Source organism: Ascaphus truei, chromosome 10, assembly GCF_040206685.1.
Source record: "Ascaphus truei isolate aAscTru1 chromosome 10, aAscTru1.hap1, whole genome shotgun sequence".
Taxonomy (NCBI): Eukaryota; Metazoa; Chordata; class Amphibia; order Anura; family Ascaphidae; genus Ascaphus; species Ascaphus truei.
Window position 1 is genome coordinate 33,802,318 of NC_134492.1, and position 27,090 is coordinate 33,829,407.

The window sequence follows — 27,090 nt, forward strand, 5'->3', positions numbered from 1 at the left end:
ATGGGTATGTGTTCATAGCACAGAGCCTACTATTTGCACCCCCCTACTATACAAAGTTTTTAAAGAATACTATACACACAGTTTATTTTTTGATGACACATTTATTTCGTATGTGTACCATTATTTTCACGTACAGAAAACCCGCACTGCTATTGTTAACCTGTGAGGTGCTGACTGGATGGAGACGTGATAATATCGATTGGAGAAAAAGAACCCAGTCTTGTAGCACTCGTACACAACAATTGTATAGTGATAAATTTAAAATACTTTATTAATAACTCTGAATAAAAAATAGGGTGTTAAAACGTAATTAAATACTGTGTAGAACAGCACGTGACTGTATCCTTTGGTAACCCACCCTGGTATAGGTGGGTAGATATAGTGTGATCCCTGATAGGTACTAGAGATCAAATGCTATAAATTATAGCGACCTAAAATGTAGGAGAGGAGCCAAAGAAAGCCCACCGAAAGGACTGTCTCTATTGGAGTGCGTCTAGGCGTAGATTGCGCTCTAGAGGGATACACTCATGATAATGTGGCATATACTATGCTAGGTAAGACCTATAAGTATCTCCCCCCCCCCCAGATAGAGATTGCTCTGTTTTGTGTACAAATTCACCTTCATAGTATGAGCTACATCTCTATAAGGGATATGTGTTGCCTATTTTCTAAGGTGCAGGCTATTAGGCAAGCAGTGATTACTGTTGCGGGACCCTCCATGTTCCCAGGAGTCTCTGAATCCAATCCAGGAGCTTCTTTCTCCAATCGATATTACCATTATTTTCATCATGGCATAAATAAATGTTAAGTTTTAACCGCCTAGGCGTGCACCATAAATGTGCTTTTCAACATAACGCCTCTCTCTATTTTGAAAATACATTTCAAACCAGCACATAGGTAGCACCCGGTATCTACCTTGATACTTTAGGCAAAATCAGACTCTCATATACTTACTATTTATACATATCAGTGAGCGATATATCCTACATTGGTGTTGCGTTAAGTATGAGATAGCAAGACTTCGAGCTGTCATCTGTTTTTGTGTCTGAGGCAGTGATGAGTGAATGCCAGCATGCCGTATTTACAACCACAGGAGACTTGGCTATAACGAACAATTAAGATGAACCTCAAGCCTCTTTCCCTATAGTATTGGAGGGGCCAAGGGTCTGACTGCTATAGGCTCAATAGGTTTGTAAACAACATTCTGTATGATCACTCATTTGCTTCTGGAAGATTCAAGGTAATGCAAGTCATCCAAATATAATTAGATTCTTTAAACCAGGGAGCGGAGCCATGTCTATTTTTTGATGAAAGAGGAATATAGTGGAATAAATCCAACTACTTGTGTAAAGAAGAAGAACACCTCTCTATGCACTCATATTAACATGAAGTATTCAGCTTTTTCTAATTAGTAAACCCATCTATATTTTCCACCTTCCTAGGTTACATAGTTGCACTCCCTGGTTTGAAGAACTGATGGCATTGCTGTAAATGGTTCATTAGCACAATGGAATAATAATAAATTAACAGATTTAAGTGTGAAATATATCACCTAATAGTTACGTGGACCATACAGAATTATTGATAACTATGAGAGAGAAAAAGAGAGAGAGAGAGACAGATAAGACAGCACAACATACTTAAAATATATATTTAATTAAACAGTTAAGGTACATGGGAACTACCCACATGTCATCATAATGGGTAAAAAAAAGTAAATCAATAATAACAGAAGGGTCCCAGCACACAAAAGAAACAACAATATATCTTTAGAAAAAATATACAACATTTATTCACCAGCTATGGTAGCAAAAAAAGGTCAGGACACAAAAACATCAAAAAACACAAGCAATACAAAAAAGAAACTACACAGGAAACTCCTGAGGACTGAGACAAGGGTCGGCTGAGACCCGAGGCACCAGTCCTCTTACAGGCCTACGGTACCAGGGTTATCTGTGGTATTCCTGTGTAGTTTATTTTTTAAATATAGTTAATATTTATTTTATATATATATATATATATATATATATATATATATATACAGCTGAACCCCGTTATAACGCGGTCCTTGGAGTCCACCCGATACGACCACGTTATAACCGGGATCGCAAATTTTTTAAAAAAGGCCGCCACAATCACAGGTTCCGTGTACGCCGGAGGGGGAGAGCTGGGATAACTCTCCCAGCTCTCCCTGAGCCTGGTGTCGCAGCAGCATTCCCCCTCGCCCCCCCCCCCCCCCACAGCACTTACTCGCATCAGCTGATCTGTGCAGAGAAGCTGTGAGTCTGCAAGGGGGGGTGGGGGGAGGATCTCGTGGGCCAGGTTGTCAGCTGTCTCTGAGTCCCCGGCCAGGAACCAGCTCCCTTCTCTATTCCCCCCCAGCAGAGGTACGGGGAGGGAGGGAGAGATGTGTGTATGTGTGTGTATGTGTGTGGTGATTGGCAGGGGGGATGTAATGAGATGTACTGAGGGGGTGATGGGCAGGCAGGGGGGATGGGATGTGCAGGGGGGTGATGTGATGGGCAGGGGGGGATGGGATAGGATGGGCGGGGGGGATGGGATAAGATGTGCAGGGGGGTGATGTGCAGGCAGGGGGGATGTGATGTGGGAAGCTCATTGAGAGCTAGTTTACAAAGAACCACTATCGCGGGACTGGGATTGGAGAGGGAGGAGACTGCGTACGCGCACACCCGAAGTCTCAGTGTGGAGTGTACCGGTGCGCCTGCATGTGGTTTCGGTGTACCAGATGAGATATCGCAGCAGAGGAGGAGCGGGTGATGTTCTTGAAATTCTATTGAGTTCCTTGCCTATATTCTTTTTAAACATTGTGAGTGGCCGTGATTCATGCACTTTTGCATTTATTAAAATAGTTTGACAATATTATGTTATGGGAGCCGCGCTGTCTTCTTTTTTTGTTATATATATATATATATATATATATATATATATATATATATATATATATATTGTGACATAGTCCAAAGATGTTAGGCAGCTTTCTGCCCCATTTTAGAGCAGAAAGTGCAGGAATAGTTAATGATCCGTTCCACAGCTTCCCATTAACTCAGGCAGCTGGATGGAAAATCCAGACCACAGATTACAATGGCTCTAGTTCTCCCTCACCTGCTCTTCTAATCACATGCACAGGTACTTAGAGCAGAGAGGTTTTGCATTTCACTCTCTCTCCTTAGAGCCTGGAGGCTGGGGGTATCGCTGCTCCCCTGTTTCCAGTATCGGGGTTGACGGCCCCTCCACGTATCACAGTACCAGAGGATTTGCCTGGACCCCACGAACAGATAAGACAAAACAAATGGTTATTGCTGTTGCTAAAAGACTGTGCTGTATCTTGTGACCCTAAATGAGAGAGCATTGTTTTAAGCTGGGGAACCAGTTTAGTTGGCCAGCAGCTGTTAGAGAGACTGATTCTGATGTGTAGTTAGATCCCTGAAAGGGATAGGAGTTTGCTTATATGATTTTGGTTTTATTTCTTAAAATAACAGAGTGGGAAATATTGTAACACTGAAATATGTGAACTGCTGAATGAAAGTATCTGAGTACCTCTAACCTTCACATGTTAAAGCTGCAGTACCTTACTTGGATGAAAATAAAGCAGGCAGAAGCCTGAGTTAAGCAGCATAATACTTTGCATGATCCTGTTTGTTGTATAATTAACCCTAGAAGACTGTGTCGGGAAGAACCCAGACAGACGTCAGCGCTACAAAAGAGGGGCGTTTGTCACAATATATATATATATATATATATATATATATATATATATATATATATATATATATATAAACAAACGAAAGAAGTAGCACCAGTAGGTGTAATGTGAATATGCTAAAAATTAAAGTGAAAAGGAAATGTGATGATGGTGAATGTGTGATAAAAAATGAAAATAGCATTATATATACACACAATCAATAAATATGTGCAATTAGTGACACATAAATGCAATGAATACACAATAATAAACTATTACAATGCTAAATAAAGAGAAATATATATATAAAACCCATCCAGGTGATAAAGTCCAGAAAGGTGTTGAATAGTTGTTTCCCCCCCCCCTTTATATATGTATATATATTGTGTGTTGAGGTATCGCCCGACAAAGCGATCAGTGTATCTCGAAAGCTCGCACAAATTAAAGCATTTTGTTGGCACAGAACGGTATCGATTTGTTTTTGATTTTATATATATATTTATTTTTTTTCTAAAGTAGCACCTCTGGTTCTTTATTTCACATACAAATATAATATCTATTCTTACTTAGCAGAAGGGGTTAAAGGAATTCCCTTCATAGTATCTCAGCTGTCAACTTTCTATGTTCCATCTAATAGTACTCCAGTTTTTTTTTTTTTTTAAAGGAAAGGTATACCGTACACGGATTTACCAAATAAGTAAACATGGGAAGGATGTTGATCCAGGGAGTAATCTGATTGCCAATATTTGTTGTCAGGAAGGAATTTATTTCCCCCCTTATAAGATATCATTAGATGATATTTTACTGAGGTTTTTTGTTTGCCTTCCTCTGGATCAATACATTGTAAGTACCGATATAGGATAAAGTATCTGTCGTCTAAATTGAGCCTAGTTGAACTTGATGGACGCATGTCTTTTTTTCAACCTCATCTACTATGTAACTGTAGCCATGTTTAAAAATGGTATACAGTTCTCTCTCATGCTGGCAGTAAACCTGGTAAGTATACAGGATTGCCAGCATCAATCATGGAGGTTTGCCCTCACACCCTGGTGAGGTGTCATATGTACACCAGGGGAGTGGTAACATACTCTGTGTCCACTGTTAGTGACACGAGAGGTGTGGCTATTCCCTAAGTTATATAAGACACAGCACTGCCCAAAGTTAGTGTGTCTACTAGTTGTTCAAGAGTATGGTTCTATAGTAATCAGTTCAAGGTTAATCAAGGTCTGCAGCAAGCAAGGCTGTCAGATATATTTAATATGATCTGCACTGTGATCAGGGACCTGACACAGGTGGTGCTCTCCATGCGGGGAGAGGTGACCCAACACCATTAGGAGGGAAGACCTTCTAAAGGGATGTGCGGTGCAAGAATGAGCGGCTAAGCTGACCGCTGCGAGGGGCAGTCTGCCTGAACCATGCCAATAAAGATGCCCTTATTCATCAAAACCCTCATGTGTGAGTGTGGAGTTACTCAGCAGAGGAAGGCACCAGGAAGGAGTTCCTCATCAGATCCATCTCCCTGCGGACGCAGAGATCCTGATGAGATGGAGGCGCTGCACTGGATATAGGTAGGACTCACAGCACACTACCTCAGCGCCTGTCTTGCTGATATCCCCATACCAACATCATGCGGGAGACTCAGGAGTCCTGTAGCCAACAGGTGTACCACCAAACACAACCATGTAATGGGGACCGGTTAGACCACAGGGGTCAATCTGAGATTGGGTGGGTCAAGGGGGGTCCAGAAAAACCGTTACATAACTATGTAACTCATTTGCTGCCACAAAGGTTAGCACCTCCCTAGAATTAAAGGGTTTGAAATGGTTAACATATTTTTCTAAACTTAATTTTATGCAGAACGGGTATTGCTGCAACATTGGAAATGCTGCTGCAGTATTTCTTTAACAAATGAAGAAATCAATATGTATTGTGTATTCCAAGGTATTTGCGAATTTGCTGAGTGACCTTATTTTGCAACAGTTTACACACAAAAAGCTATTAAACCTAATTTAAATACAGATGTTCAAAAGCGTAAAGGAGTTATGTAGCTGCATTTGTAAAAGATGAGAGAGGTAACCGGGGAGATGGGCAAACGTGTCTATTTTTGTCTTTTCCCAATTTGCTGGAAAGAGAAGGAGAGGCGAGTGAGCTATTCTAGAAAGTACAGTACTAATTGACTTCGATACCTCCCAAAACAGTCATTTACTGTATACAACATGGAGTGAGAAAAATGAGGACACACTTGAGATCCCTGGGAAATAAGCGAATTTAAATATGAAGATACCAGTAGGTTTATCGCTCTATCTCATCTGTGTCTCTGCTCCTGACTGGATGTCAAAAGCTGCCTAACAGAGCACAATATGCAGCTTTTTCAGCGTTCTAAAACAGTGACGGAACTCCATCTGACCGCAGACCACAGATATATAATAGAGAGTTCTAGAACGAATTGCCGCAGTCAACACTCTGCCGACGGCCTCGCCGTGTAGGTAACCCCTTTACCCCAAAAGCCCCTAAGATTATGTCTTTAAACTAACCCGTTAACCCCTTACCCATAAACTTCAAGTTTAACCCCTAATGTCACCCTAAAAACCTTAATCCCTTACTCTAAGACCCCTCACCATAAAACCCATAATCTGAGCCCTTACCCTAAAATCCCCAACCTCAACTCCTTACATTAACCCCCTAACCTTACCCCTTATCGTAAAAAGCTTAACCCCTTACTTTAAAACCACATTAAGCTAACCCCTTAATAATTTACCTTAGCGGCGATATGCCCTCAGCGGCTGATTGGCTGCAAAGAGATGGCTGGTGGCAAGTTGGCTGACGGCAAGGTGTCCCATTGTTCCGTAATAGAGTCCTATTGTTCTTTACTGATGCATATTCCACAGTCTAAACACTCGAATCCTCCATCTACCTAGCCCTGCCCAATGCTCTCAGCACCTCCTTACTTAATTCTTTTGAACATCACACAGTTCACACCCTCTGTCTTGCAATTAGCTTGAGCTATAATTTGTAAGTGGCTTCACTATAAAGGTGTCAGCTTGTTAGTACAGTATAACCGATAGTAAGAAAGTATATACTGTACCGAACTTTAATATGTTACTCAAGTAAGACAGATGCAGAATGCCAACAAAACAAATGGAGATACAATTGACATTTAATCTGATTTCCCTTCACGTCCATTTCAGAAAAAACCTACTGTCGCTGAGAAAACATATTTTATATAAACCCAGCTGTTTTTTCCATATGTCTTATTCATTTCAGAGATAGGACAAGTTGTAACAGATATAAGGTGATTTAATAGGGCTTGAATGCAAATGTTAAACCCATATGTTTGCTAATGCTCACAAATGTGCATTCATAATGGAAAGACTTAATGGACGGCTTCATAGAATATTCATATTTGAATTCACATAGAAATAAAGGCAATTATAAAATTCTCAACTAACCATCTGTTTGATTTTAAGTCTCTTTATCCCACAAAACAAAACAAAAATTCACATTCAATGTTGAGAGGTCATTTACAGGTTCTAGCTGTGTATTCACTTCATTGGGTTTACCATGCACGGCTTTTTGTAAATGAATCCCAGTATGCAGCACAGCCAATATGCAGGTGATTTACATGTAAAACAACTTTATTCTCGCTTACCGGCGTTAGATACGGATCCAACAGCTTCATCCTTTCCTGAAGCGAGAGGAAAAGTCACTGAATAGAACTGACAAAACAGAGTCCTTAGGCTTCTTATATTCGAAAGGAAAAACTCAACATGAACAGTCTTTAGTAAATGCAGCAGCTTCTGTTCTTGTGGTGTTATGCCGTCCTCCTGGTTAATCAGCATCACAGCTATCTCCCCATAAACAGCCAGGAAGAGGAGATATTGCTGCTGAGTCTTAATAAGGTTCACCTGAGACAATGAATTAAGGTTCTGGTCGATTACTTCCAAGTTTATGGCAGATGCACAGATTTAAATAATTCTTCCCAAACCTTCGGGTTGATTAAAAAAAAATATTCCTTATTAAAAGCATTGGCATCAGCGTAATATAACAAAGTCCGAATGTATATAATAATGTAAAATGCATGTGGGTATAATCCTGTTTGAATGTAATCACATATTGTTAAAAGCCATCATTTCCATAAATCTATTACAAATTTGATAAAAATGGTGTTGCAGATGTTAAGATAACTTGGGGGGCTGCCCGGGACATTCATAGTTATATGATTAAACATAATATTTTAAAATAGGGCTGAGTTGGCCAGACGAGTGTCCTTTGCTTCTTCAGGTGTCACACTGGGAGGAAACATGGCTTGACATAATGTACAGCAGAGGGAGCTGTAGCACCATTCACTCCAATGGCAGTAGCACACTAGAGAAGCTCCATATGGTAAATGAAAGAGATATACTGTAGTTCGGAGTGTGTAATGCTTACATTATCCCATAAGAATCATGTTTTTCCATTTCCATATATTTATCAGAAAACACTTACTGAGCAATTCTAAGGTATCAAAAAAAAGAAATATATACAGACTTTCTTTTTCCAACCCCCAGGAACATATATGTACAGTAGGAACACCTTTACTATTTTGCCATATGTATACTGTATCTAATGAAGACCTCAACCTTCAATGTTGTATTCAGTTTCATGACAGCTGTGTTGCTATTCATGTGCATTAGTTTAATCCCAGTGTAAAATGGCATGTAACATACAGAAGTCTGTTGCTGTTTTTAATGATGTGTATTTTTTTTTTTGATTACGCAATGTCTTGAATCACGAAGAGGGTACAACTTGCATCAATTATATTCTTTAAAAATATATATTTTTCTTATATATTTATTGCTTTTATTAAATAAAATGACTGAAAAATACACTATTTTAGAGAACATCTTATAAGTAGGGCTATGAGCAGAGCTGGAGTATGACTATAAGTTTAAATATGAAGCAGTGTCAGTCATTTATACATCCTTCCTAGACACTCTATACAGTATCTGCTCTCTCTTCTAGTTAGAACTTCCCTTGCAGGTCTGTGCAGGTATTAGAAGGGGATTGAGATCTATTTTAAGACAGGGACACATCCATATTTCCAATTCATTCAAGCGTTGCTCTGTATGACTGAAAGACCACATTCTTGTATTTAGAGACACCGGGTAAAGATTATGTTGGCTATTATGGGCACACTTGGGTAATAAAATTATCCTGAGATTACATTTCAAATCTTTGCATTTGTGTTATTTAAGCATATAGTCTAAAACATTGTGATGTTGAAGACATAATGTGCTATTGTACTTTACATTCCCCTCTTTCTGTGCACAATTTCCCTTTTTATTCTGCCCCACTGAGTGTTATTAGATATGATTTGAAATGATCCCATTATTGCTTTTACAAAACAATGCCTTCACATCTTATGTTCCTAATGCATTTCAAGCCATGTAGAGATGGGTGAATTTTTTGGGCCGATTTAACTCCACATCGGATCAGCCAGTTCCTTTGGTTCATGGATTTCGGTGGATCATACTCAAAAAGGGCGATTCACGTTTTGTGGATTTTTTAAATTAATACACTCCGGATTCCGCAACCCGTGGACGGATTTGTAGAATCAAATCTGTGGATTCAGCAGTCTGTTGGCGGATGATTGCTGTATCCGCGGATTGGATTCTACAAATCCGTCCATAGGTTATATCCAATGGCCAGTTGTGATGAATACACATGGATTTAAATGTACCAAATCCGTTTGCGGATTTTACACCGCGAAACGGACTTCGGGGGGTAAATGCGAGAAAATCCGGGAAACAAATTTGGGCAGATTCGCCCATCTGTATTGCCATGCTAATTTTTTGAGAATTGTGCTATTGCAGTATAGCAGCGCATATTTTGGAATCAGCAAGTTTTATTCAATTTAGAACCAAATAAAAGCATTACTGGATGTATTGTAACTACACTTCCAAGGGATCAATGTACAGTATCATGACAAAAGTGGGGCAATTCTTGGGCAAAAAGAGTGCAGAAGATGCATCAAAGACAATAGTCCTATTGATATTAAGGGGACTTTTTTCTTTGATAAACACCTCTGGAATGTCTTTCCCCTCAATATTGGAGTAGCACCCTCTCTATCCACCTTTAAGACCCATCTTAAAACACACCTCTTTAACAAAGCATATGGTAGCTCCATGGCTGATACTGTACACCTCATAAATCGACCTTGGCCCCTTGCAGACGCACTTACAGTACCAGGACACCCTCCTACTGTCTCTGTATGTTCTTCCAACACACAACTTAGATTGCAAGCTCTTCGGGGCAGGGATTCCTAATGTTACTATTATGTCTCAAGCACTTATTCTCATGATGTGTTATATATATAACTGCTGTAAAGCACTATGTACATAAATGGCACTATATAAAGATATACACACAAGTATGGTGTAGTTATTTTGCCCCAGATTTGCTCCCCTTTGTCCTTGATACATATGCACCCAAGTGTTACAATGACATCTACGTGGCCATGACTGTGGTTGGTAAAACTTAAGTCGGCTGTTCCATAGCCGGTAATTACAAAGTGTCTCTGGATTTACACATGTACAGTACATGCAGGACATCAGTTTCTAATACAAATCCTATTTGTATTATTGTTATCTAATTTAGTTATATTTTATTCATTATTACTACTCTATGTGCTTTTTACCTCCTGGTAATAATCATACCTTTAGTATAATATTGTAGCCACTATTTAAATAAAGAATAGTTGAAATAAAATAGTATGTTTAACTTTTTTTTTTTTTATCTTAGATCCAGTGAAACGTAACATGGGGAAGAAATGGAAAACAAACAGCTTATCTTCAACCAACTGAAGACCAAATTCCAAATAAATAGACTTTTAATTATGATACATTAATTATTACAGTAAAAATTTTCATTTTCCCCTTCAAAACATAAGCACCAGTCTTGATATAACATAAAGTATAAATCATATAGTCAAATATATAGCAAAATACCATGTCCAAACAGTATTTAGCACAGAACATAAAATACGTTTCTTTTTCTTTGTACATACTGATTTTTCCTAAATGGGGGTTGTCATGCTAAATTAGCCTGAATAAACCTTTAAATTACCTATAAATTCCAACTGAGAAATGTGAGCTACTGTAGGATACTGTACATGAATCGTTAAAAAGCTCTAAGGACCAAGAATTGTGGAAATTGTACATACTGACTAGTGCACACTTTCATACATGGTTCTCTGAAAAAAGTAAGGAAAACAAGGTATAATTACAAAACAACCTTCAGATGCGGACAATATTTTTGATACTGTAAAAATCATTAAATGGACCAGATAGCTGGTACTGTACTTCTCGCTCCTTTCAATTACGTCTCGGTTGAGATGAGTGGACAGTGAAGAGGGAGGATGTCCAGTGCAGAGAAAAAGCATAATCTTCGACATCATGTGACTTCTGCAAAGGCAGTGAGGTGGTTCTAAAAAGGCAAAAACAAACAGAGATTATAAGGAAGCACCTGGCTAAAAGCGAGAGCATTTTCAAGGTAGTCACCCATTTGCTCTTCCTTAGATAGGCACCAGCGCTTACTAGAGCATGGAGATGGAACTACAGGAAGTGTGGGGTTGAAGCTGCTGATACCCAATCTGCCCTTGCATGACATTCCATAAGAGACTTCCATGGTAATTGTAAGCCCCAATCAGCAGCCAAAATATATCTGCACCTTCTACAACTGAGAAGGACCAGTTTCAGAATGCAGGAGCTTGGATGCTCATCTCTAAGGTTTCCTTCTTAGAAACAGACTGCATTTATAAGTGGGCAGGTAGAGGGCACTACTGCTTTAAGTTTTAAAGAGCTGCTGACTGAAGTTTAAAAATAGGTCAACATATTAGTGGCGAGTCAAGGACAAGGCAAAGAATCCCTTAACTGACCTACCTACAGTAATTGCATGTATTTCTCTGATCAAGGCTACAAGTGAGATGCACAAACTCCAAATTATTACTTCCTGATCTGATTCTGTAAAACAAAGTAAATCCTGACTATAGGAAAAGTCCTTTATTTAAATACGATTTTTTACATCAATCGTTTCTTTTAAATACTAGATATCGGCATTCTTCTATAAACTGAAATGTTTTACAAATACAGTATAGTTACCTACATAATCAATTAATATTCTAGTTCACACACTCATAATGTGATTTCTTTCTTTAGAAGTGCAATTCGACTCATGATTGACCAGTCTTCTTCTCTTCTGATTGCACCCCTCAAACCCCTTTCAAAATGCTATTGCCAGGCTCATTGGTCTCATGCACTGGTCTTCCACGGCTGCTACCCTTTGCAATTCCTTATGATTCCCATGACACTGCCACTACACACATCTTAGACTTCATCTACTGTTCAAATGAACATCCAACATCTTCCTGATATCACGTCACCTACACTACGTCCTCCACAATAAAAGCCTTCAATGAATGCCCAACGAAAAACACACCATCAAGCAGGCTAATGCAGGGCAGTATAGCTCCAATGCCGCCATCTTTCTACACCTTTCTTACCCCTTCTTTCTGTGAGCTCTTTGGAGCAGGGCCTCTGTTATGGCAGTACATACTATAATATTTTTGTAATATACTGTATTTTTAGCTTTACATCCATTCCACTGTGCTGCAGAATATGTTGATCATCATAATCGTAGGGAAATTCTCTCACCTACTTTTAGAGAACAATTATAGTGGTTATTAAATTGTTTAGCATGGGACTCCAATTATAACCCCAACCATGCTTTTTCCTATACACATCCTCACTTTATTTGAAGCTAGATTATTTGTTCAAAGTGAGGTACACTGTACAAATATATTTTTTGCTAAGCTTTCTGCCACCCGTTTTTCTTATAAAAACATCACTTATTATTATTATTATTACACAACTATATAACATGTGCTGGAATTTTTCTAATACCTATCTCAAACAGATTTCATATATTATTTCAAACATATTACAATATTTAACTATTTTATTTATCTATGATTTACTTGTTAGCTTGCTCAGTCTCAATAACATTGAAATTATGGTGCATCGCTCATGCATTTTTTTAAAGTCCGGGTTATACTGTATAGACCGTATTTTGTGCTTGTTGAAAAACCATGCTCTATCACAGTATTTTACTTGAGCTTGGTTCCCATCAGATCAAGCAAGATAATGTACTCTGCATTAGTTTATTATAATCCGCCTTGCAGTATTGTCTCATTTAATTTACTGTGAATCGTACAGTACTGTAACAGATTCATAAATCACCTTGAAGTTAGGCCACATCATACATTCTGGCCGATTTTGCTTTACAGACTTCTAGTTGCAGAAGCTTAGATAAGAAATGCTGTCCACTTCTATTCTGTGATGCATCTTTTTTATGTTCGTGCTATAGCAATGTGAAAATGTGAATGAAGATGTTTTTAATTCTCTGATTTACATGATAATTAAAAAGCAGATTTTTTGGGATGAAAAGCTAAAGTGCCCGACGGCAAATAAAATTCTGCTTAAACATTAATAGGATTTTCATGTTGCTTTTCTTTTTATGAATTTAATTGGCCCCCACAAGACACAGGCTATGTAATCAAGCAATGAAATCATTTTATGCTCTTATAGAAATGACATTTGAATAGCTGACAGAACATATTAGACTAGTATTTTGTTTTGACCGTTGCAAGTTCATCTGAGTTTATTTAGATGTACAGCGGTTTCCACTGAAAGAGTATATAAAATGACATATGTATTTGTTTTAACCACTGTTTCTTTGTGGTTGACCTCTGCATTTTCTACAAAGCCTGAGAAACCTTCAACAATTCCAAGAAAGCCCCTTAAGCACCAACGATTTAATTCCCTAATGGTATGAACAAAATATTTGTTTCCCATATGAAACATGTTTGTTTCCTATGTATCTAGAAGGGATTTAAATATATACAGCACATGAAACTACCACTGGGAGAGATGTATCAAGTGCATTGCTCAAAAACTCTTGCAAATCTCATCATTTTAACACTATATGACTTTGGGTCAATGTATCAAGGTATATATTGCTTCATTTTTTGCCCAACATTGCTCCACTTGTGCCATTAGCATTTTGTGGAGTGGTTATTGGAGGTGTTACAGTAGGAGTGAGTTTGAGGAATATTACAAGGATGTATCAAAAGTCGTGCCTAAAACTGGTGCAGTTTTCCTCTCTCTTTCCATACAATAAACCTCCCAGGTTTAGGGGCGGTAACCTCTGCGCCAAAGAGATCTATGCGCACCCCGATAATGTGTAATATTACTCACTTGTCTTGTACTCTGCGTATACATCACTTAATCCATGCCATGAATAATAAGCTAAAACTTCACATCAGGGACATAACAACATTTTCTTATTGAGCACCCCTCAATAAATATATAGAAAGGCTACAATTACCAGCTCAAGTAGACAACGTGGTATCCCAAAAAATGGTTCTCTTTGCAGGGTGTCATACTTTTAATGGTACATACTCACTTTTCAATGGGCCAACATAAAAATACCGAGATCTCAAGTGCACAGAAAATATAAAGAAATTATATCATTTTTTGTCCTGGAAAGATGATGCCCACTCTTATCCATGTGGTATACGGTATATTGTTGTTGTTTTTTTGCTGCTGCATTTGTACATTATAGAACAACTCTTGGCAATCATGTTATTTCCAATAGTGTTAGTGTTGCCAGATTGTCCATATTTCATTTTGTTACCACTCTGCAACTTCAGAATTTAAAAGTCCATCGTTGTCTTTCATAAATCAGTTTGATATGCTGTATGATATGTATTGTTTGTAATCCTGTATATTGCACCATTCACAAGCAGAAGTTAGTAACAAGGATACATTCTGCACCTAAAATTGGTCGGTAGGAATATATAAAATAACACACACAAGCATGCCAAGTAAAATTATGGAGAAGAACATAAAAGAAGACATTAGAAGGAAAAGATCTGGCATAAAAGTGCAGTTTTATTAGCTATATTTACTCCATATTAAAGCAGCAGTGCTTAGAAAAAATACTCCCTTGGATTTTAAAATATGTAATTTATTTTCTGTATCCCCTCTGTAATTTGTATTTTTTTCCATCAACGTGATTCTATTGTTATTCCTTCAAATGTCATCCTTAATGTGCTTAGCTCTGACAAGCAGTTACATAGGCGGATTACTTGCTGTGCCTCTATTTATGATGGCACCCCGACCTACAGAAAGTAAAATCTGCAAGGGGACATGAAGACTCTGGGCAAGTAAACAAATACAAAGAACAACAAAGAACTGCAGATGTCGCCAACGCTATTGCGCTCGTTAATGTGTCAATGACACCTGACGGCACGTTATTTTCCGTGCGTCATTTGTTTCAATTATGCTTCGTCAAATCTTGTGTTGAATAGCATGCCAGCTTGGACACAGAGAGCCGCGTTACCAGGTGCAATAGCATTGGTTACATCTGGAAATGTACTAATAGGGAGGAGGGGCTCAGTGAGTAAAGACTGACTGGCACAGAGTTTGAATCAGGGGAACCTGGTTCAATTCCCAGTGTCAGCTCCTTGTGACCTTGGGCAAGTCACTTTATCTCCCTGTGCCTCAGGCACCATAATCATAGATTGTAAGCTCTACGGGGCAGGGACTGTGTCTGTAAGATTCCTATGTGCTGCGTACCGCGCATTATACTGTAATTGTGAAGCGCTTTCTCCCATTGGGAGAAAAGTGCTGTATGAAATAAAGTTATTATTATGAACTTGGTATAAAACAGTTTGAGCAAAGGAAAACATTATTTAGGGGGTGTGCGGGGGGGTGTTATGGGAAATTGTGAAACTCCGATAATGGGTATTGGAGCTCAATGTTGAAACAGCATACTGTAAGCTGTCATTCAAGTCAATGACAGTATACACCGAACAAGTTCTGATATACGTTGTCGAAGCTTTGTGAATTTCCCCTTTAGTGAGCCGTTTCTGTTTAGCCTGCATACAGTACACAAAAGCAGTAGCAAATTACACACAAAGTGGCTTATTCATTATTCTCATGGTTCCAAAATGTTTATTAACCAGCAAAAGACTTAATAAAGAAAAGGCATCCCAGTCCCACTGATGTTTTCCTTGTCCTAAATCATCTGCAGTTTCTTATTTTGCATCTGCTTTACCTCCATTGTATAGCCTTATACTTACAGCCAAGTACGGTCTCTTTGAGATAGGTATACATACTGAGTAGACATCGCTAGTTGTATACTATTGCTATTTAGCCTGTTTAAACAGAAATTGAGCACCATGCACTAATATGATTTAGCATACAGCTGAGCTAATTATAGACAAAGCAAGCAAAGCCTCAATTACTTGGTTTGTTCTTAGTATATATGGATAAAGTGAGCTTTATGAATTGTATTTATTAATATAGAAGAGGGAAATAATCACGCAACAGAGATGGTATCAACTGTAGTGTGTTCCACTGTTATTTTTATTCACAACCTTAGTGTGTAGAGAAGTGAATACATAACATTGTGGGGCATACCTTCCCTCCGCCAGGTGTACAGAAAAGTGACCGCAACGCCTCTGGATATAGTGGAGACTACTCTTTGGTGATTGGTCCTGAACCTGGAAGTGAATTTGCCTAATTAACATAACACTTAACCCTGTGTATAAGGTACATCAATATTACATTATCAATGTTTATAGTTACATTGAATTCACAATATAGAACTAAAAGTGCAAAATAAAATAGATTCTACATGTGCAAGTAGTAATTTTATAAACAGGTCACACAACCCAGTTAGAGAATGACCACATTATAAAAGTAGTTTTGAACCGCTTAGATTGTAAGCTCTGTGAGGCAGAGATTTCCTTTCCTATTGTCTGATCTTGCTGTACTTATTGTACTATAATTCCCTGTACTGTAATCTCTTGTAACATCATCTGAGTACATCATCATCTGAGTACAGCTGTGGGAGCTATATAAATAAAAACATAGATCCATACATCCAACAATAGACAAAAATACTCATTGCTACATCCAATATGACAAAATACATAGTTAAATACTTAAATGTTAGTATTCTCATAAGTAAGGGTCATTTAGTTAAACCCTTTGGCCAAAGCCACATGTAGTGTTGGGACCTGCATAGTGGTCATGCCGTGACGTGGCTGCAGGCTTATAACGCTTTGGCCAAAGGGTTTAACTAAATGACCCTTACTCATGAGAATACTAATATTTAAGTATGTAACTACGTATTTTGTCATATTGGATGTAGCATTGAGTATTTTTGTCTTTTGTTGTATACATTTGGCCATGCTCAGGAGCACTCCTTTTGACAAATTATATATATATATATATATATATATATATATATATATATATATATATATATATATATATATATATATGTATATATATATATATATATATATATATATATATATATATATATATATATATATATATATATAATGTGGTGGCTGCTGGGGTTACAGCTTGCAGGGATTGTTTGTTCATACATGCATACATCACCAGAATTACAATACCTGTATTGTTATTTGCAACATCTAAATACACCTTCTGCTTCTTAGAGATGTGATACTATTATTAGCAGGCATACATATTTTCTATAGTAAACATTAATTCATCATACAGTATATAAGTACCAGAGGAAGAGAAATAATTAATTAAGATAAAAAAAAAAAAATCTATATTCCACTTCCTCATTTAAACCTTTTGGAAACAGTCCCTAATGTTTCAGTCCAGAAAACCTAGTTTGAATAATAAATCACAATAGTTCAGTTTCCTGCCCTTAAAGGAATATTAACTTGTTCTCAAATCTGCCGATTCATTTGTAACACGTTACGTTTGTGCAAATAAAAATGTTTTCTTACTGGTGTTTCTCTGTTCTGGGGATTACTGGGATCATAGTTACCAATACTCGACTTGTGCTCAACCAGGCTCTGTTTTATTGGCTGTTGCAGGGTACATGCAACCACACACGCGTGTTCTCTTGATAAGGCTTCTTTATTGAGCCTTAAAAACGTACAGCACACAAAATAGCTTCTCTTCAGCATACAAAATAAAATAGCTTCTCTTCAGCATAGAAAACAAGGCAGCTTCTTTTCAGCATGCAGGACACAGACAGTTGATCACACATGTACTTTGAAAAACAGACCTTTAGCAGTAATCTCTTCAGTATTTCAGTCCTGTCTCCTGACCAGCTAGTTGCATGTGTGTACAGCCTGGGGGTTTTAAAACACCTTGATTATGCAGCTGGGGTCAGACTAATTAAGCAGCCCTTCTCAACTGAAACTTAACCTCGTCACTGCTGCACTGCAAGCCTAAACATAGGTTTGCCAGGTATATGGCTGGTGACGTTCATTCCCCCTGTCACATTGGTCTTGACATCTGTCCACATTGTGTATTCAAGGCCACATGGACATAAGAGCAGGAAAAACAAAAACAACCAATAGTAGGTGAATACCCCTTAAAAATAACTTGATAAAGCTCTACTCCCAACACTTGCAGCATGAAGTTTATTTGTGGAACAGCAGAGAATACAACGTTTCTGATCCTTGTGCCAGGGGTTGTAATAATGACCCTTTTCCTGACACAATTGGATAGGCTGGAGGTTTTCTGGGATCCTTAACTTCACTCATTATGGTCCCTTTCAAAATTGAGATTTCAATAAAAAAGATCAATCTCTTTTTTATGGAGCTAAAATCGGATCATAATCCAGTGTATTGTCTTAGAAAAGTGACTTTGGTCTTTTTTAATATAAGACTTTTTATCCATTATTACAATCGCTACGCCTTTGTTGGCTTTCTTTATAACCACATTGTTTTCTCTTTTAAATTGTTGCAAGGCATTCTATTCATGTCTAGATATATTAAACCTCATCAGCTGCTTCACATCACATTTGCATGGGTAACTAATCATTGGTCCATGCAAACATTCAACAAAATGTTAACAAAACTAGTTTACTTGTCACACCGCACTATGGTACATTTCTATGCCCCAATTGTGGCGCCTGTAACAATATCATTAAAGCAAATACAATAACTCAACCATCAAAATGGACCAATATACCCTGCAAACGTTTCTGTACAGTGACAGTAAATGTGTTATCTACCTGCTTAAATGTATGTGTGGCCTACAAGATTTGAGACAGAGGTCAAGACCATAAAGCAGAGACATGTTGAGTACTAGTAATTATGATCCCAGTAATCCCCAAAACAGAGAGACACCAGTAGGAAAACATTTGTATTTGTACAAACAATAACATGTGTCAAATAAAATGACAGAATTTAAAACAAGTTAATATTTCTTTAAGGAGAAGAAACAAAACTTATGTACTTCTCAAAAGAGAGGTTTGGGGGATTGGAACATTAGAGACTGTTTCCTAAAGGTTGAGCAAGGAATTGGAATATGTTTTTTATATGAATTAATAATTTCTTTTCCTCTAGATACAGTATATGATAAACTAACATCTACTATGAAAATCCTGTATCCCTGCAGTAATAATATTATCCCATCTCTAAGAAGCTGAGATTGTATTGAGATGTTTCAAGTAACACTATTGTAATTCTTTGTAACTTGGTCATTGGAACTGGGTTTGTGTGACCTGTTTTAATCATTTTTGATATATTATTTGCAGGTGTAGTATCTATTTTTGTTTTGTATTGCACCTTTAGTTCTATAATGGGATTTCAATGTAACTAGATACATTGATGATGTAATGTGGATGTAGCTTATACGCAATATGCAATATATATTTAAATTAGGTGAATTCACTTATGGGTTCAGGACCCGTCACCAAAGTGATACATTGTGTATATACTCCTCGGCACATTAAGGTTGTGAATAAAAATCACAGCGGAACACGCTACATTTGGCACCGTCTCTGTCGTATGGCTATTTCCCTCTTCCATGCCTGTGAATGATAGCGGCTGAATGGGACATTGCCTGAATATACCTAAACCAGAGGCATACAACTGGTGTCTCCTGTCCCTCTAGATGATCATAAAATGGGTGTGCTGGGGCTCTCCGCTTTCTGGTGCATTGGATTTATTGCCATACCAAAATATATACCAAAAATCTCAACTGAGCATACACATGTAACAGACGTTATTGTGCACACCAGCTGGTGCCGTAACGTGGCTAATGTCATTAGAATGGTGTCTGCTCCCGCTGGCGCAATGTGTGGGTCCCACAGCAACTCGCCAGCTAAAGCAATAACGTCTGTATCATCAGCCATGCTACCCAAATGGCCCAGTCTTAATGGTGTGGCTATGGAGTGCAGACAGAATGCTACATTGACATGTTAATCATGTGTTTGCAAATGTAATTTTAACATTGTGAATTGGGTATAAGTGCATACAGTTATTAGTCCTAATATTCATCCTTAAAAAAGATTTGTGTCTTTTAGTGAATCCTACCCAGGCATTAGCTGGGTTATCACTGCAATATTACCAGGCACATTCTTATCAAACCTTAGGGGTGCTCAACACCAGTCCTCAAGCCTCCCACAACAGGTCAGGTTTTCAGAAGACTGAGACTCCGATTGAGTCACCTGTACTGAAGCAGGGACTGATTGTGGTACCTGTGCTCAAGCAGGGATATCTGGAAAACCCGACCTGTTGGGGGGCTTAAGGACTGTAGTTCAGCCCCCCTGGTGTAGAGTGTTGTTTTTGCGCTCCTTTGCCCGCACTGCTGCTTTAAGCATTACTTTGCTGTAAATGAATGGAAAAAAAGAGCATGCGTCTTAACTTCATTACACCCAGAGGTTCAGACCATGCATTATTCAGATCAACACGGCCCCCTTTGTTAGTAAAGTAGTTAATATTTATCTCTACATCTTTAAAGCCACTCCAAAAATATCTGTGCTGTCGGACCTTGAGTGCAGGTAAGTGAATTATTAAAGACACAATGAGCCCTGAGATTGCCTGTCTTGTAAAAAAAATGCTTCTTTTTTTTGTGGGCATATAAATCTGCAGGTCATCAAGATGCTAATCTTTGAATGTATTCCCTAATCTATTATTTGTTTCATGTGTAAAAATGAGTATGCAGCAGAAAAACACCCTGTGATATATGCCAGGAAGTGCTAATCCCTCAGTATATAGCACATCGCTATTTAAAGGGTGTATAAAATATGTTGATCTGTAGTGGATCACCTTAAAATGCATCAAGGGAACAGCATGCTAGTTAATAAACAAAACACGGTGGAATTCATTAAAATATTGATCTGCTGGGCAGCTCTGGGCTGCAAATCTGTCTGGTAATGCACTGCAGCTGCACATTTACAATCAAGAGGTATTTAGCACTGTAGTGCGATTTTTAACTCCTTTGTTCAAGCAGCCACTGCCTATAATCCTAATCCATCACACTTCTCCTGCAGAAGAGGTTTTTTAAACCGCCAAATCCTCAACATTTGCAAATGTTATACGGTGGGAGCAAAGAAACATGCAAGATGCTTGACATTTCTTGCCGACTTTGCCAACCCCTCTCACTAATGGCATTACTGTAACCTCAACTTTTACTGAACCATTCCAAATTCTAGCCAAATAACCAAAAGGCTGTGTGATTAATGCATCGTTTAGACCAGTGGTTTCTAACCACTTTTTTGGTTAAAGAACCCCTACAGTATGTGAAATTCAGAAGAACCCCAACCCTCTCTAACAGCGTGTCTGACATCAGATGCATTGTAAATTATTTTGTATTTAGTACAATTTTAAAATTAACTGACAATTACAGGGAAACCTTTAAGAATGCCAGAGGAACCTAGGGGTTGGTTTTAGGAACCCTGGTTTTAAACTCCGGTTTAGACGTTGCTCATCTCTCTAGCGAAGAGGTTAACAGTGGGTGGATTTCCTCAATTTTCCCAAATGATCAATTTAAAGAAACAGAACAGCGTGGTGACTGGTACATTGTTGTGTTGTTGTAAGAGCCATTGATGCTGCATCTCATTGTGTGAGATAGCAAATGTCATTGTATTTTAGGGATTCCCAACTCCAGTCTTTGAGACCCCCCCCCCCCCCCAAGAGGTCAGGTTTTGAGGATATTCCAGCTTCAGCACAGGTGGCTCAATAAATCCCTGCTTCAGCACAGGTGGCTCAATCAGAGGCTCAGTCAAAGACTGAGCCTCTGATTGAGCCACTTGTGCTGAAGCTGGGATATCCTGAAAACCTTACCTATTGGGGGGTCTTGAGGATGGGAGTTGAGAACCCCTGTTGTATTGTATTGTACAAATGCTGACTGAAGCTCCTGCACAGAAGGTCCACACAGCTACCCATCTTTGCCCAAACACCACACATCAACACACAGGTGCGCTCTCGCGCACATACGTTTATTGCCTTGTTTTGTGCGGGTGTTCAAAACAATTCAGTCCAGATATACAAGTGAGGAGCCGTCCAATCCGATCCTTAAAGGAGTTTGGTCTTCCAGTATCTTCATCAGAGCTTTCACTATTAGGATTATGCTTGGCCTACGGCACACAAATAAATTACTTTCTACACATCACATACCATACAGATGTGTAAATGGGCATCGTTCAATTTTTTTAATGAATTTCATGTGCTTGCAAAATTGTCAAGAAAGTTCATTGTGATCAAATCCATTTCCCCCCAAAAGATTTTCCACTTTTTGCCAGAATTTTATGAAAATGGCTGTATACTGTATTAAGGGTTATGAGACCTGCATATTTATTTTTAATACATACAGGACACCTACAAGCTCATATTGAACCCCCAAAATAACCACAACATATATATAAGCGTATAAGTGTCACAGAGGAGTGCTACTGAGCATGGCAATATATATATTTAAAACCAGAGACAGAACATGAAACACAGACAGAGCTCAGTGCTACATCCAATGAAACTTATACACGGTACAGTGCCTAAATATAAATATATAGATATATTTGGAATAAAATGGTCTTTTAGTTTAACTCTTTGGCCAAAGTGTTGTAAGCCCTTGGGCCCCTACATGGCAGACCACATCTCAAGGGTACCCAACACTAATATAAATTCTTAATAACCTGTGCATTACCAGGAAGAATGATTTATAATAAATCTGTCAAAATTAGTTGCATAGTTCTAAGTCTGATTGAAGCTCTTATTAACCTGTACATTACCAGGAAAAGCACTCTGTATTAGATTTGTCACAATCAAACTGCAAGCAAGCAAGTTCCCCTGAGAGTGGGAGATGCAATGGAGTGAGCTTTTAACCATTTGAAAGTGGGAGGGGGTGAGCTTCAAACGAGGGAGATGGGGCCACCCTCCAATCAGCCAAGATCAGCTGAACAAAGATTGTAAAACATACAGGACTGAAGTCACATCTATTCACCAATCAGTGCTATGCATGGTATATATAAGGATCCAATAGGATCGCACCTTCCTAGCAGCCCATGATTCTTGACAAAGCTTAACAAGCGTTAGACCGACAATAGGGGTCTATTCAGAAGCAGCGATCCGCTACCACTGGCATAGTTCCAGTTTTTTATTTAGAGAGCACTTAAGGACAAACTAGGGGCTCAACACTGAGATTATAAGGGTATAGGATATAGACTATACCATCAGAGAGCTATATATAGGACTGCATTACTATCTCACAATTACAGTCCAAAGCTGGTTTCCCTTATTCTGCTCCCTTTTTATTCATCGCATAGCACTATTTATTTTAAATATTTTTTGAATAAAGATTATTTTAATATTCACACTAACCACTTATGATACTTGAGTGCTTATTTAAACTGAGTTCTTTTTTCTCTTTGGTATATTGATTGCACATTTCTCAGTACAGCACCGTATCTACATCACTATCTACCCACTATACAGCTGAGCAGGGGTTCACATTATTTTTCCTTCCCCTTCCCCTTTTACCCGCGGTATATGTAGCTTTAATACTTAACTGTAAAATAGATTATTTTTTTTACGTTGTCTGTGCATCTTTCAGCTATTTTTCATTCATAAGCCTTAAAAAAAAAGAAAATAATGGTTGACTTAAAATGACAACCAGGGATTGGAAAAAAAAAAAAAAAAAAACGGGTCTAGATTTACATTTTGTAGCCAATTCATATCTTGTATGTATTAATATGTTCAAAATGTGGAGAGCCAGAGAGAAGGGTATGGAGATGAGGACACTGGCTGGTTAGATAGTTTGTAGATAAGGAAGTAAACGGCACTCCCACGGTCTTTGTGAAATATAAAACGTGCTGTTTATTGAAAGAGAATCGACATTTCGGTCTTAAACCTTTCTTGAGAAATGTTCAATTTAAGACTGAAACGTTGATCCTCTTCTAAATCAACAACACATGGTATGTTTTACAATAGACCACTGGAGTGCCGTCTACTTCTTAATCTACAGTGATATTCGTCTACATTTTTGGGGAAACGAGCACCCGTAGCAGTATCCAGGATCTGAGTTGTGAGTGCCCCTTTTTTCTTCAGCTACTTTATATACTGGGTAGATAGTTTGGCCATAGAAGCTGGTTCTCTGAATCTTTTAATCCGGTGGGTTCTCCTCCCGTCCTCGAGACCCCCCCCCCAACGGGTCAGGTTTTCAGGATGAAGGCTGAGCGATTGAAGACTGAGCCACCTGTGCTGAAGCAGGGATATCCTGAAAACTTGAATGTTGGGGAATCTTCAGGACCGGAGTTGAAAACCCCTGTTTTAACCCATTGTGAGCAGGAGACAATTGTATTCGTGCTCTGAGGTTGCCATGGAGAAATAGGACGTTTGGCACGGCAACTACTTTTGAAAGGCTCTATGAATGCAAATAGTACACTGCCGACACGCTTTATTGCGCATCGGCCAGATCCGCAAGCCGGGAGATTTCCCGGCTTGCTAGTGGCCGCCCCTCGGCGTGCCACGCATCATAGACGCGCGGTCACGCGTCTTCGGGAGCCTGCGCCCCCTGCCCTGGTGTCCCGCGATGTGGGGGACGGCGGCAGGGGGTTCCGGGGGGACCCGGCGGACCCGGCAGCGGTAGGGAGAGCGCCCCGATCGGAGGGCGCTCTTCCGCTGCTTCGGCGCGCGCCCGTCACCCTCGGGCGCGCGCCAGGCTACTGCTGCGGCCAAGAACGGGCAAATGCTCGAATAAACTTGGCCGCAGCAGTAGTTGTAAAGTGAATAAACACAGTGGATTCACTTTTTCTCATGGCAAGGGCTTTTAATTTTGTTACCGTATCAAGTATGTGATTAGGTACCTGATTATAATTCAAGTGGGAATACACTCAAATGTTCTCCTGCCTTTATGGCAAGGGATAAGTGAAAGAACAAAATGAGGATTGTACAAAATGCCGAAATGAATATATACTGTACGCCTTGGGAGTTTTATTTTGGACTCATTAACCTATACATACATACTGTAATATTGATTAAAAGGGGTGATGTCAGTGCCATTGAAGCAGATTAAACTGTTTCAAATGTTCCATTAGTCACATTGTCTGTGACTCAATATTACATTATAAGCTGTTCTGGGCAGGGACATACTGTGCCTGTCAAATTCTATTACCCTATATCAGGAGTGACCAACTCCAGTCCTCAAGGGCCCCAACAGGTCAGGTTGTAAGGATATCCCTGCATCAGCGCAGGTGATTCAATCAGTGGCTCAGTTAATGATTGAGGTAGCTGTGCTGAAGCAGGGATATACTTAAAACCTGACCTGTTGGTGGCTCGAGAGTACAGGAGTTGGCCACACCTACCATATATCACCAGTATAACATAGGGATTATGACTGGTGGACTTAAACATAGCTCTCCTTCAGAAGAATAATTTCTAATTGAATCCTCCTAGTCACTCATTCTCTGTGCTTAAGTTAGTCCACCATTCCTGGGCCGAACGCCATTCATCAGGAAGCACCTGCCTCTGGTAAGTTATATAAAGCGTTATTTGTGAAATGATGTAATATTTTAATAAAAGCAATGAAACATTTTTTTAAATTCTTGTTATAACTATTCTAATGATCTTTTAACAGGCCTGTTTATAGCACCTGTTGAGATATTCTTCTGTTCTTTTTTTGTTTTTTGCCGTACCCCTCTAGATAAAGTATACAGAATCTGCTTCTGTATTATTTTGTGGAATTTCTTGAACTGATTGCCATTCCCTCATGTAGGAATTTATGTTTGAGTGTTCTTGTGAGTTAATTAAATGCACGATCTGTGATTTTCAATTACTTTTGTAGCCCTGTGTAATTTTGGGGTTACATGTCTTTCTCCTCCTGTGCAATAATCCCTGTTAAAGGGCAGGTTGCCAGGAGTAATCATGGGGTTTGCCCTCACTTCATATGCTGTGTATTATTTAGTGAAGGAAGTGACATCAGGCTCTGTGTCCACTAACAGTGACACAGGGGTGGTGCCTACTTAAGCTATATAATATGCAGCACTTCCTGAATTTAGTGTGTGTGCCTCACCATCTGAGTGAGGTGAGTCTATCCAGCAACCTGTCAGGGCTCTGGCAGTGTTTGTGGCCCTCCCTCTAGGGAGTGGTGTAGAAGACTATACCTCTTACTTCATTAGGGAGTAAGGGAAGAGCTAGACCTGCTTTCAGTGCCCTTGACTGGGAGTGTATGGTCAGGGACTTCCTTTGGGTTGGCAACCTGAGATGAGTGGCTAGACGACCAGCCACTATGATGGGCGGCTGTCCATGTCTGCTGTTAATAAAGGATGCCAAAGAGAAAGAACGCTTCTGTCCTGTGTGTGGAGTCACTTGGGAAGAAGGTGCACATAGAGGTTCTCTTTCAGAGACTCCTCCCTACTACGCTGGTGGTCTGGAAGAGATGGAGGCGCTGTACCATGAGTGAGTATAACTCTGCATTACCTCATAAGCCAGTCCTGATGCTATTCCCCATAATATCATCAAGCGGGAGACTCAGGAGTCCTGTAAGCCAGCAGGTGCACCACACTATAGCCATGTGTAACCAGAGTAGTATTGGGGGGGGGGGGGGGGCGTTACACTTTACAGAAATAAAAGATGATTATAATATATATATATATATAAAAAACGCTCGATCTCCTGATGAAATCACTTTATGTGAAGAAACGCGTAGAGAAGAGCGTTTTTTAGCTGCTGTCACACTGTGATATATATTTTGACTCTATCCTCACTGCCCACCTCATTACGGACTGCCTTTGGGAGTGCAGAGAGACTTCTCTGATCAGCCCCTGCATCGCGGGGTCACGGACTACAGACCTCATATCCGGATACACTAACATTGTGGAGGACTTCCGGGTCACATTGTGGTGAGCTTTTTCCTGTATCCCCTGCTGGATGTCGGTTCAGCAGAGCTGAGAATACCCAGACAGAGAGAGGGCGCGCCATCCAAGGCACAACGTGGGCGGTTGGCGAATGAGTATACTCATTATATGCATTTATTTATCCTGTGTTTGTGAGTTCGCATTTG

At 39.2% G+C, this 27,090-nt stretch overlaps 2 protein-coding genes across 3 annotated transcripts in view; one reads left to right on the plus strand and one right to left on the minus strand.

The window, feature by feature from the left end:
* The window catches only part of LOC142503787 (uncharacterized), a 76,419-nt gene extending 63,191 nt beyond the window's left edge, over positions 1 to 13,228 (plus strand). For both annotated transcript variants that reach the window (XM_075616484.1, XM_075616485.1), the window contains one exon: positions 10,484 to 13,228. In XM_075616484.1, coding sequence (XP_075472599.1) covers positions 10,484 to 10,499 — 16 coding nt within the window. In that variant the 3' untranslated portion in view covers positions 10,500 to 13,228. The remainder of the gene's footprint in view (positions 1 to 10,483) is intronic.
* PLPPR5 (phospholipid phosphatase related 5) overlaps positions 10,554 to 27,090 on the minus strand; it is a 174,524-nt gene continuing 157,987 nt past the window's right edge. Inside the window, exon 7 of the mRNA XM_075616487.1 lies at positions 10,554 to 11,167. Within this exon, the coding sequence (XP_075472602.1) occupies positions 11,135 to 11,167 (33 nt within the window). The 3' untranslated portion in view covers positions 10,554 to 11,134. The remainder of the gene's footprint in view (positions 11,168 to 27,090) is intronic.